This window comes from Manis pentadactyla, chromosome 14 (assembly GCF_030020395.1).
Source record: "Manis pentadactyla isolate mManPen7 chromosome 14, mManPen7.hap1, whole genome shotgun sequence".
Taxonomy (NCBI): Eukaryota; Metazoa; Chordata; class Mammalia; order Pholidota; family Manidae; genus Manis; species Manis pentadactyla.
In genome coordinates this window covers 65,423,762-65,437,002 of record NC_080032.1, presented here as the reverse complement: position 1 = coordinate 65,437,002, position 13,241 = coordinate 65,423,762, and the positions used below count along the sequence as shown (strand labels likewise).

Genomic DNA, 13,241 nt, shown 5'->3' with positions numbered 1-13,241 from the left:
ATTTTTTCAGAATATATGTCCAAGATAAATGGAACTCTCAGAAGGAGTCCAGACATGCCAACTATTGAATCTTATAACTGTGCTAAGATCGTTCACCCTAATATCCTATACACTAGCTCCAGGAGTTTGGGACTCATACTCAGGGTCTTGTGAGATGCATTGGGATTTCCAGAAGCCTCGCTAAGCCATTATAGCAATCCTACAGCTACCCACCATGAAATTTATTTACTGTAGATTATGATATATTCTGAGTGTCAAACAAAAGAATCCATGAATCAGCTTTGCAAAGAACCATCAAAAAGCATATATTTATTCACATCAAATACATAAGCAGATTAAGCTGAAAGGTAGCTTTGCAAATCCTACATCATGTCAGACATTACCTTACCTTACAAAGAATTCCTAATGGTTTGAGTTGGCTACTTTATAATTTACTTGTAGTCCAGACCTTCACCTCATCTATTGAACAAATAATAGTGCCTTGCAAGCCTAAAGTATCTCATTTTTTAGATTAAGTCATTGTATTCAGCTTAGATGAGGCTATGTTGTATAAACTTGAAGTTTTAGAGGTTTAACACATAAAAGTTCATGTACAGAGAAAAATGAGGTTATGTAGAGTTGAATAATGTTTTTTTAAAGCTATATATTGGCTGGAATGGATAGACAAGTCGAAAATGTGTGGTCATGAACAAATGAATGAATATTGAGATGCTGGATAAAAAAGTAAAGAATGTGGATAAAATTCATCTTTCAAAACAAAAAGTCATTTTAACATGCTTGCAAAAACTAGCAGCATAAGCACATGACTTAGAAACATGGTTAAATAGAAGAAACGTAAAATTGTCGCGAGTGTTATCTCTGGGAAGTGGGGTTGGGAGGAGGGATTGGTTGGGCAGAGTGTGATGAGAAACTCCTTATATTTCATTATAAGCCTGGAATTCTCTTTAAATTATGTGCATGTATTGCTTTGGTAAAGATAAACATTAATTTTTAAAATGCAAAGGTATGTCTGGTAATTTTGGTGTGAAAGAAACATACCTAGAGTCACGTGTTTAGAAGTTGGATGGTACTCCTAAGGGTGCTCAAACAGGCTGGGGTGAATTCCAAAAGGGAGGCTCCACACCCACCCTCTTTCTCCTTTCATTTGAGATGAGTTTCTTAGGAAATCTTAATTTGGAGCAAAAGGCAGGAAATAATCTGAATCTTATGAATTTAGACGTTATTAGAGGCGCAAAGTCAAATGTGGAAGACTATTTAGAGGCAAAGGAGGACTAAGGGAATTGACAACTTAAGAAAAGGAATGAAAGATAGATGGCTCTATCAAAAGGCAGATAAACAGAGAAGGGAGATTCCCGAACCGCAGCTTACACACCGTTTCATGAGTAAGTTTTTAGATGCCTTAGCAGTACGTCTACACAATATGCTACATAATACACAATGACAATAATGCTAAAATTTCATAGACTTCATCTTGAACCTTTTTTTTTTTTCATTCAAAAACATCACCACGATCAGCACAACAAAGCCATAGAGTAAATGATCATTTTTCATGCAGGTGGGACCAGAAGAAAAGGTTTTAAATTGAATCTGGGAGGGGACTTAGATAATACCAAAGAAAAAAATGTAGTGATGGAAACATCATTTTAAAGCTGACTAGATTTTCATTCATCTCACATGGCTTAGTTTGGGATAGGAACAAACTAATTCTTGCAGAGATTCTCAAATTCAGCATTCATCAGAAACAAGAGAGCTTGTTAGAACACTTGCTGAGACCCACCCCCAGAGATTCTGATTCAGCAAGTCTGGGGTGGGACTTAAGACTCTGTGTTTCTAACAAGTTTCCAGGTGAAGCTGATGTCACTAGTCTGGGACCAGACTTTGAAGGCCTCTGAATTGATGCTTTGATGGTTTTCCTGAAGGTCCCCTGCCCACCATATCCCTCATCCTTAGAAACATTTTGCACTGGGTGAATTCCTAAGAACCTGTGCCCAGGGCAGCTGCTTCATATTTTCACACAGCTGTACTGATGCTGTTTCTTCCCAAAGAGACTTTGTTTGGGGTACAGCTGGTAGAATGTGTGAGCTCCTCACTGAAAGCTGCCTCCAGAATGCCCTTTATGGACTGCCTTGCTTTCTTCCTAAAATCTTTCCCCAGGAGGGCATAGAGGAAGGGATTCAAGCAACTATTGGCAGATGCTAGAGCAAGGGACACATGGTCCCAGGACAGCAGAGCTTCTCTAGAGGGATTTTCTGAGTCAATCAGCAATAATAGGACTCCAACAATGTGGTACGGAGCCCAGCAGACAAGGAAGACAACCACCACAGCTGTGGCCACTCGCGAGGTTTTGCTCCAAGACTTGTTGAAGCTGGCCCGTCGTAGTCGGAAAATGATGAGGCCGTAGCAGGTCACCATGACAACCAAGGGCAGCAGGAAACCTACCACTAGTCTAGTGATGGTCATTGCCACCAGGGCTGTTGGCACTTGAATGTCATATGCAAATTGGTATAAATTATCATCCTGGAAATAATATGTGTATAAATAATTGCTGGAAACACCAGAGAAAAGCTCTGAATCAGTAGAGAAAAAAGCATCAGAGTTGTCCAGAGGGATAGTTCTGTGATTTTCAATGGGAAACCCACTTGGAATTGTAGGTGAGACCTCACCAGCAGACTTAAGTAAATTATAATATGGATGTTGACCAGGTGATCTAGCTGCATCCACAGCGAGTGAGTCTCCAGAAGGTGTTTGCAATGCTTCAGAATATAGGACAGCAGTGGCTGTCCTAGGATGATCATTTGTTTGTAAAGAGAAAGATTCTAACCTGTCATCCATTTCCCCAGGCAGCTGAATGATGGAGTTGTTAACAGTCCTGTTTTCCAGCACATCAAAGGTGAAGTCTGAATAGTCTAGTGAGCTGTAGAGATCAAAATTGTAGCCACACATATTATGGTCATCTACAGTGAACATTTCCCGGTACATGAACACAGGTATACACATTATAAAGGCCACTACCCAAATACATCCACAGACGGTGAAGGCTGTCCTCACATTGCGGTGATTCTGGCACCAGATCGGCTTGAGCACCAAAAGACAGCGGTCCAGGCTAATGGCCGTTAGCAGGAAGACGCTGGCAAACATGTTGAGGATGATGACAGAGGGGATGAGCTTGCACAGGAGCCAGCCGTAGGGCCAGTGTCCCTGGAGAGCCAAGTGAGCCAGGGAAAAGGGCAAGGAGAGGCAGCAGAGAAAGTCCGCCAGCGTGAGATGGAGAAACCACACTGTGTTCACTGTCCGCTGCATCTTCAGGCCGGCCACCCACAGCACCAGCCCGTTGCCTGGCAACCCCAACAGGAAAGTGAGGCTGAGGATGACCATGGAGAGAATTACCTGGGGTTTATCCCAGAGCTGTGAGGGGAGGTCAGTTGAATTGGTCTCAGCAGAGAAAGACTCCATTGCTAAACTTCTATAAAAATATAAACAGAAAAATGTTAGCACTATCATTTTAAAAAGTGCCTATTCTTAGAAGTCTAACCTTCTCCTGTAAAGATGTAGACCCACAAAGGCCTTCCCATCATTTTACTTTGTATTCCTTGACTTCACATTGAACCATGCACATTCTCTGATAAACAATTTAAAATCTACTGTATCAATTCAAATGTGTGTCAAAGTAATAATTTCATTTGGAAGTCCTGTCAATGTAAGTTTCTCTCCTCTTTCTTGCACTTTCAATCTCTAATTTCCACTGGTTCCTTTCCTTACTTAACATCCCCTGTGAAAAACAAACCAACAGGCTAAATGGACAAACAAATAGCAGCTTCTAGACCAGAGGTTCCCAGCTTGAGATCCATGAAAGGGCATGAGAAGCTCCATCACCACCTGGAATGGTATGTGCAAGTGGAACTTTACATCAGCTTCATTTATCTGGGGGCAGAAGGTCTGTTCATTCCCTCCACCAGGTTGTCAAAGGGCTCATCACCAGAGAGGGGCTGCTCCAGACTCGGTATGTTTTTTAGATACAGCCTCATCTTTTCCTTTTGCTCTAAAATTTCTCGAGAGTTGTTTACCCTCCTTGCATTAACTTCCTCACCACCCATCATTTGATTCTCATTTATTTGTTTTTTAATGAATATAACTGGAAAATAGCTTTATTATTAGAGAAGCAGTAAATAGGCATGAAGAAAATTGGAAAATATAGAAAGCAAAAATAAGAAAATAAAATTGTTTTTTATTTTTTATATGCCACCAGTCAATGGTTACTATTTTAGCACCTTAATTTACATCCTTCTGGATCTTTTATATATATGTGTGTGTGTGTGTGTGTGTGTGTGTGTGTGTGTATTTTTTGTTAAGCAAAATTTGATGAAACTACATCATGCTGTGCATATCAGTCTTTAAAATTTTTTAATTGTGGTAAAAAACATGTAACAAAATTTACCATCTTAAGCCATTTTTAAGTGTATAGCTGTGTTAAGTATATTCACATTATTGTGCAACTGGTCTCCAGAATTTTTTCAGTTTGTGAAACTGAAACTGTGTACCTATTAGACAACATCTCCCCACTTCCCTCTTCCCTGAGCCCCTGGAAATCACCATTCTACTTTCTGTTTCTATGCATTTGATTATTCTAGATACCTCATATGGATGGTATCATACAACATTAGTCATTTATAACTGGCTTATTTCATTTAGCATAATGTCCTCTAGGTTCATCACGTTGTAGCATGTGTCAGGATTTCCTTGCCTTTTTTTTTTATTAAGGTATTATTGATATACACTCTTAGGAAGGTTTCACATGAAAAAACAATGGGGTTACTGCATTCACCCATATTATCATGTCTCCCCCCATACCCCATTGCAGTCACTGTCCATCGGTGTAGTAAGATGCCACAGAGTCACTATTTGCCTTCTCTGTGCTACACTGTCTTCCCCATGATCCCCCCCCACCATGTGTGCCAATCATAATACCCCTCAATCCCCTCCCGCTCTCTCCCACCCCTCCCCTTTGGTAACCGCTAGTCCCTTCTTGGGGTCTGTGAGTATTGCTGTTTTGGTCCTTCAGTTTTGCTTAGTTGTTATACTCCCCAAATGAGGGAAAGGCTTTCCTTGCTTTTTAAGGCTGAATACTATCCCATTGTATGTTTCTACCACATTTTGCATATCCATTCATCTGTTGATAGACATTTGAGTGGCTTTCTCCTTTTAGCTATTGTGAATAATGCAGCTATGAGCATGAATGTAAATGCGTGTTTGTTTGACATACCGGGAACTTCACTGAGGCAGAAGGATCTGCTGAGGCACTGTCCCTAACTCATGTATAACTCTGTAAACAGTTCAGTCTAAGTAGGCTTAAAGAGTGGCTGATGGACATAAGTGGCTCTAACAGTAACAACATTTTATCTTGGGCATTAAGTAAAGTAACTTTAACAGGTATTGTTTTTAAATCAAAATAATATATGATGCATGGTAAAAACAAAAAACAAAAAACTTACGCTAGAAAGTTTATAGCAAATAACAGTTCTCTGCATTCCCAAAGCCTAGACCTACTCTTCAGAGGTAATAAATGCATGTTGTTTTATGAACTGCTTGCTTTTTTTACTTAGCAGTCTCCACATTATACATTAAGGTTGTACCTTAAGGAATACTTAGTCAATACCAATTTTTTCCAAATTGCCCCAAATTTCTTTTCTAGCTGATTTGCCCACAATCATATCCAGTCTAGGGTCACACTTCACATCAGGTTGTTGAGTTTCTTAAATCTCTTGATTTAGGATAACTTCTCTTTTTTTTTCAAGGATACTGGCTTGTTTTGAGGTCTGTTGTTCTTACCACTTACTCCTTAACCCTTTGTAATTTGTCTTCTGCCCCTATCACTCCACTAAAATTTCCCCTAAATGACAAATCCAAGCATCTCTTTTTCTGTCTTCATCCTCTACAATATATGTCATTTGTTGCATTGACTCCTTAATACTCTCTTCTCTTGGCCTCTGTGACATTATTCTCCCCTAATTCTGAACCCTCCTGAAAACACACCCAGCTTCAAGCTGTCCTGAACAACTCACTATTCCATGTTAACGCTGTTATCTATTCCTTAGCTAATGCTGTTTACTTCTGTCTGGAACTATGTCCTTCACTTTAACCTCCTCCATCCTTAATCTCTACCTGTTGAAATCCTAGCCATTCTTCAAGATCAAGCTCAAATATTATACCTTCCTTGAAACCTCTCTCCTCTTATAATCCCAATTGGAAATCAGTTCTTCAGTCTCTTAAATTTGTGTCTGTGTGAGTTGAACCTCTTTTCATAGCCTCTGAACAATGACAAATCTTGTATTATAATAATTACTGTGGCTGTCTTATCTATTATTCTGGCCTTAAATTTCATGATGGCAAAAATGAGTCTCATTCTTAAATGCTTGTTCCATAGAATTTAGCACAATGCATTATATGACATAAACAACAAAGATTATTTGAATGGATGAATGCTCACTTTGGAGTTTTACTTTTTTTTCTGTTTTCAACTAAATTAAAAATTCTTATTCTCATCCATTTAATCCAGTAAGGATGCTGCCTCTTCTAACTTCCTTTTTGTTTTCCAGTTCCAAATTCTTTCTGATTGTAATAACATTTTATGTTTCCTCTCATAGAGGCCCAAAATACTTTTGTGACTTAGACGTAGTTCTGCTGAGTTAACCAAATGTCACAGGGTCTTCTTACATGATTAGCAGAAGTTAAAATAACTGAGTCAACAAAACAAAAAAGAAGAAGTAACTATTATTCCCCTTACTCAATACTTAATACTATTAGGATTTCTGTTGTGCATGGCAGCTGATCTAATGTCCTCCTTTGACGTAGGATATATGTACAGATCCACCAGAGAGAGAAGGATAGAGTTATAGAGTTCTGGGTCTGAAAGGAAACAGCTATCAACTCTCCTTGTTTCTATTTTTATTTTGCAGTTTTCAACACTGAATGCAGAAAATTAGGTGACTTTCACATATGCACATCTAGGAGGGTTCTCAGATCCTCAGTCCAATGACTGTCAGCCCATACCCCTTCACCACAAAGAATCACAACTGAAAAGCCTTTGGTACTAAGACAGGCCAAGGTACTGACAGCTGCACAAATTGAAGCAATAAAGACAGAAAAGAGCAAAATTCCAAGATAAAGAATTGGAATTATCTGGGAGCTCTGTTTTAAATACCACATATTATCTGTCTCAATGAAAGTATGTATGAGTCAGTGCCTTAAAAGTCTTTCAGAACAAGAGCACTTTTTACATTTCCCCAAGTGTTTTGGCTGAAAAGTACATTGACATTTAAGATAAGTAGAGGCTATTTTTTTTCTTCTTTTTTAGATTTCAATACTAAACTGGCCAACAGTAATCAAAACGATAAATAAAATACTGAAACTCAAACTCAACTATGAAAGGGAAAGGGAAGTAGATTCCAGGACCAAATACTAATGATAGAATCACTAGAAATAAAGAATAAAATAAAAAAAAGGAAATGGAATGAGAAAAATACACACACACATATATAAAATAGATTATTCAATGATTCAAAAAGCAAAACAACTAGGGAAAGCTGAAATCAAAGTTCAGAAGGAGAAACATAGCTAATTTAAGAGAGGGAAAAATGAGATAAAAATTCCCCGTTAGTTCCGGAATGAAAATAATAAGAGCAAAGTTAAACAAAATGTGGAATATTAAGAAAAAGACAGGTGGACATGGGCTAACACAAAAGTTGGGGACAGAATATAATGAAGGAAACTGAAGATAATGATCCTCAAATCGCTATCTATAATAAGCAAAACAAGCCAGGCACAAGTCACTGGTGGATCTAGATTTTCTTACCAAAAAGATGAGACAATGGCTGAAAGCTTCTGCACGGATCTGGTGGCCACCACGAGCCCTTTCTGGTCCTCACACTTAAATCACTATCACGTCATGAAGTGTGTTTAGGAAACTTGCAGAGTGCTTCCCCTTCCAGCTCCCTGTTCGTTTCTGATGGTAAATGAAACTCTGCAGTTTTGACTACCATCTGACTTCACAGAAGAGTTTCAAAGGCAGTCCCTTCTAAATGTTTCAGATAAAGGTGAAAAAGCAGAAGTGGAAGGGCTTGAATCCCAGATGTTGCTGCAGTACACAGAGTACGTATTAGAGAGAGTACTACATAGGTGTGTTCTGTTTTGTTTTAGAAATGAACAAAAATGACCCTCTGGTAGGTGAGGGTGAGGGTGGGAGTGGTTGGGAGGAATGACCTGCACACTCCCATATAATGAATCTCAAATAACATCTCTTATTAAATGGCTTAATATGCGTAAAGAAAGATGCTAGGCCAAAAGCAGATTATTTAAACTATGTTGTAATCTCTAAAGATTCCCAATCTAATGGGAATATGCACCCATACACAAAACACAGATTGTAATGATAGCCATAAGGACAGAAAAGTAGTGGAAATTAACAGTCTGGGGTGTATTTAGCCTGGGGCATCAAGGAAAGCCCTGTGGCAGAACTAAGATCTGGCAGGGCCTTAAGGAACTACAGGTCTCCTATAGGCAGAAAAAGGTAGCTAAGCTGTTTAGTGTTTAAGTGAGCATAGGCCGAAACAGGTGGGTGGGAGAGTATCCAGGCCCTGGGGGATGGGCAGGGGTCTAGTTGCTCAGAGTGTGTTTCATTAAGAAGTTAGGGCAGGAGACTGAACAAGAACTTTGAGCAATGATTCCTGCTTCAAGGACCCCCCTCATAAAGAATTTTCACTCACATTATTCTTTTACACGTTACATATGAAATGAAGTTTGAGTCCAGTGCATGTGAGCACCGTTGCCTGTGGTGAATGTTTCAGTCAGTATTAAACAACTGATTGTCCAAACAATAATATCTGATTCTCTACTTGTTTGTATTCCAATCACCATGGAATATTTCTGAAGAAGAAAGACCCAAGAAAAATGCCAACAATGGAGATTTAATTAGTTAATTTCCATTGTTATTACCTAATTTCAAAAACTGTATATACTTACAAGAGAGATTAATTGAAATAATAGAGAGGTATAAAGGGTAAAAGGATGAAAGTTTTTATCTCTCATTCTACTTCCAGAAAGTAACTATTTTTTTAATACATTAGTTTTCATTCTTTGTGAATTATTTCTATGTGCAATGCATTTTCTAAAAAAGGTAGTTTCAAACAAAAATGTGATTATAATTTACATGGGATTTTATGACTTCTTTTTCACCGAACCCTGTATCAGGACATATTTCCATGCTATTGCATGTCATTGTATTAATTATGGTCAGTCTTTTTAGCCCAATATTTGGAAACGTTGAATAATGAACGTATTTAGAAAGCAGAGACATGTAACATACAAAAGACACTTACTGTAAGTATATATATATATGCACATAACATGCACTTTATATATATATGCACACACGTGTATATATATATATGCATATATATAAAAATACATATATAGAGAGAAATTCATTCCCATGATAAAAAATTTAAATATAGAAGAATTAAAGTAAAAATTGAAATTTCCTGAACACTTAGTTAACCTAATTCCACTCCCAGGAGGTAACCTCTTTCATAAGCACAAATGTAATTCCATTACACCTGTTTTATTCTGCTTTTCCCATTTATCATTTCATAGTAGGACATAATAGTCCACGTTTTTAAATGGTTCCATATTAATCCATTTAATCAATTATTCCCCTGTTGATGGATATTGTTTTTATCCAATTTTAAAGCTGTCACATACAATGCTTCAGTGAGCACTGTTCTATTTTACACATCTGTGACTATTTCCATAGAACGGATTCTTAGGATTGTAATTTCTAAATCTAAAAGAATGTGCATTTAGATTTTTTTGAAAGATACGGAATTTCTCACTACAGAGACTCCATCAATTTTCACTCCCACCAACAGTGGTGAGAGTATCTTTTCCACTTGTGAAAGGTAAGGTTCAATGTCATACACACGTACTCTGCTCCTACGACAGACACTAGGCTTTTTACTGTAGGAGATGCAGAAACAATGAGAGGTGTACATATTCATAATAGAGTAAGGGCTGCCTAGGAGGGCCCACCATACCCTGAGAACATTGAAGAAAGGCTGATTCGCACTGAAGTAAACAGGAAGATGATGCACTGAAGAGCAGGTAGAAATTTGATAGACACTAATAGGTGCCGTAAAATAGCACATTATCTGCCTCTGTGGCCTGTGGACCGTGAATTTGTTTCTATCTCCAGTTGCCTGCTACGTTGCCTGGTATAACACATTTGGGGCACAAATGAATGAACCAATAGATGTTTCATTGAAAAGGAGGTTGACTTTGAATATAATTTAGAGAGTTAATTTTAGTCTTTAAAGTTGTTTTTGGCATGGATTCAGTTTAACTGGGTCCTCTTTAAAGATTATAGAGCAATTAAAACCAGTGAGAGAGAGAGTGCAGCTGTATTCCTTGGATTTTCAGATCAACAAGGAACTTAGTGAAAACATCTTGTGAATAGAACATCCCTGTTTCTGGATGACTTCTATCCCTTCTTATAAAATGCTAGTGTTTTGTGCTGTAATGTGGAAAATGTGGGGGAATTTATGAGGTTCCCTTCTGTTTTGTTTAATATCTAATTAAAAATTTATAAGCTTCCACAACAGAGAGGGCAGGTGTGGTCATGGCAGCCACTGGCAACTGTGGGCTCTAACAGGATTACTGGTTTCCCTACCAGCTACAGGCCTGTGGGTTCCTAAATTCCTGCCAAGCACCAGCAAGACCTTTCAGCCTCAAAGACAAGCACATGCTTGTTGTTCCAGGTAACACCCTTTTACATTTTTCTCTTTGAATTCTAGGAATACAGTCTCCTGCAGTTATACCATCTTCTCCTATTCCTCTAGTCCTTCTAACACATTTGTACCCAAATCCTTGCATTAAATACCCTGTTTGAAGTACCCACAGTGGTTTCTACTTTCCTGGCTGGGTAATGACTGATTCAGGGAGTATTCACTGTATCTTCTCTGTAGGATTATTAAGAACAAATAAATTAAAATGTGCATGGCAGTACCGGCAAATGAACACTCAGTCAATGTTAACAATTAGTATGTCAAAAAACTAATGTGGTTCCCAGTAGTCTATCATATCAAAACCAATCTCCATCTTGGACATGTAGCAAATAATTTACAGAATATTCCCTTCCTGTTCTGAAGTGGCATCCTTTCTGTCAAATGACATCCTAACCCATGGCCCTCAAGGATACAGAATAGACGAACTCTCTACTCCCTATAACATAACTAATTATGCTCAGTTATACTAAACCAAGTAGAAACACAGACTGAACAACAAAGTCACCTAGAAATTCAGTAGTTCAGTAGAAAAGTAAATACAACAAAAAAAACTTAATCACATCATAATAACAAATATCTGATGAATTTATGCCTGGGTCTTGAAAGATATCAGCCAACTTTGGCATGATAATCATTCAAACCTGAATGGTTTAAAGAAAACTTAACAAACTTTGTTTCTTCTATTGATTTCTTGGCCATTGATTTCCTATTATAATATATATCAAGTATGCATCTAGGACAGCAAATGAAGCAGGATTGGAGGGGAAGTAAACTGAGTGTAGGCACATGTTTCATGACACCCTTTGTGACTTTAGTCCCATGAAACCGGAAGTGGAGAAGGGGACAAGGCTTTGCTCTGTGTTTATCTAATCTAATGAGAAGCCCTGGAAATGTTTTTAGTGGGGACAGGATTCAGGACTATTGAGGGGTAGATGGCTCTCCTAAATGTAGGTTTAGATCGATTTTTGAGTACATTTTGATGAATTTTTTTAGGTTAGCTATTCTACTTGTTGCATTATTTAGAAAATGTCTTCTTCATTTCCTCTCTACTTTGACTTCTCTTCCCCATTTCATTTCCACTAGAATGCAAGAAAATGATATGATACTGGTTGGAAAAACACCCAGTTTTTCCCTCTATGTAGGGAAAAATCCAGTTCTCCATCTGCTGTGTGTCACCTTTACATGCACACAGCTGATACTTCACTTCTGACACTTCTGATCCTAAAAACGTGTTTTTTCTTCCCCCAGCAAACAATTTTGTGACACCAACTGGATGTCCTACAATTTAACTCAATTCTGACACTCTCTGCCTAGAGAGAGTGTCAGATCCCAGAGGTTAAGGGATGAGTCCCATAAGACTCTACCCCACATTAGATGCTAATCACAAGTAGTAGGTCCCCAGGTTACTAACCCACAAACTTATGCCCATCTTGGCTGCACATCAGAGGGTTCTTATGACCCCCTTCCTCTTGGATTCAATTATTCACTAGCGTGGGTCGTGGAACTCAGGGAAACACTTACTTGTGTTTGCCAGTTTATTAAAGGATAGCAATGTACAGACATACGTAGGGTGAGGTCTGGGAGAGTCCTGAGTACAGGACTTCTGTTCCTGTGGAGCTGGGGTATGTCATCCACCCAGTATGGATGTGTTTACCAATCTGGAAGCTTTCTGAATCCCATACTTTGGGATATTTATGGAGCTTTTATCAGGTAGGCATGATCAATCATTAACTCTATTTTCAGCCCTTCTTCCTTCTCAAGAGAAGGGGGACAAGGCTGGAAATTCCAAGCTTCTAATCATGGCTTTCTCTTTTCGGAGCCCCCATCTAGGAACCCACCCAGAGTCACCTCATTAGAACAAAAGACACTCCTATCACCCAAGAAATCACAAGGTTTCAGGAGCCCTGTGCCAGGAACTGGGGTCAAAGATCAAATATTAGAACTAAAGATGCTCCTAATGCTCTTATCACTTAGGAATTTATAAGGGCTTTAGGAGCTCTGTGTCAGGAACCAGGGGCAGAGATCAAGATATACATTTCTTATTGTCTATTACAATATCACATCTACCCACTTCAAAAAAATGTTCTTTCCATACTGGCTGCATTTGCCAGCCACGTAGGGACAAATGGTGTTACAATGATTACTCCATTTTAGTTATTATGTTCTCTGTTGTGTAGCTTCTAAAATACTAAAAATGAATGTGCCAATGTTTACATCGATCTAAACAACATACTTCTTTTTTCAAATGTAGATTAGTATCAACAATAAGAATAACTTGCACAGTGAGAGTTTATTGACCAGACACTGTGCTGAGTACTTCACTGGCTGTAAGCTACTTAACTTTCATAACCCCAATTGATGAGATAGGTGCTAATATAAGTACCTCATCGTCAGAAAGGACATGGAGAT

General features: G+C 38.4%; 1 protein-coding gene across 2 annotated transcripts; it reads right to left on the bottom strand.

The window, feature by feature from the left end:
* Positions 1 to 280: 280 nt before the first annotated feature.
* C3AR1 (complement C3a receptor 1) lies at positions 281 to 8,047 on the bottom strand. Of its 2 annotated transcripts, none has more exons than XM_036909936.2 (2): positions 7,850 to 8,047; positions 281 to 3,455 (listed from the first exon to the last, which is right to left on the bottom strand). In XM_036909936.2, the coding sequence occupies exon 2, from the start codon at positions 3,451 to 3,453 to the stop codon at positions 2,011 to 2,013; it is 1,443 nt and encodes a 480-aa protein (XP_036765831.1). In that variant the 5' UTR covers positions 3,454 to 3,455; positions 7,850 to 8,047; the 3' UTR covers positions 281 to 2,010. The 2 variants fall into 2 exon arrangements, with proteins under 2 accessions (XP_036765831.1, XP_036765830.1); XM_036909935.2 differs by having other exon boundaries at positions 281 to 3,460; positions 7,850 to 8,046.
* Between the last annotated feature and the right edge of the window lie 5,194 nt (positions 8,048 to 13,241).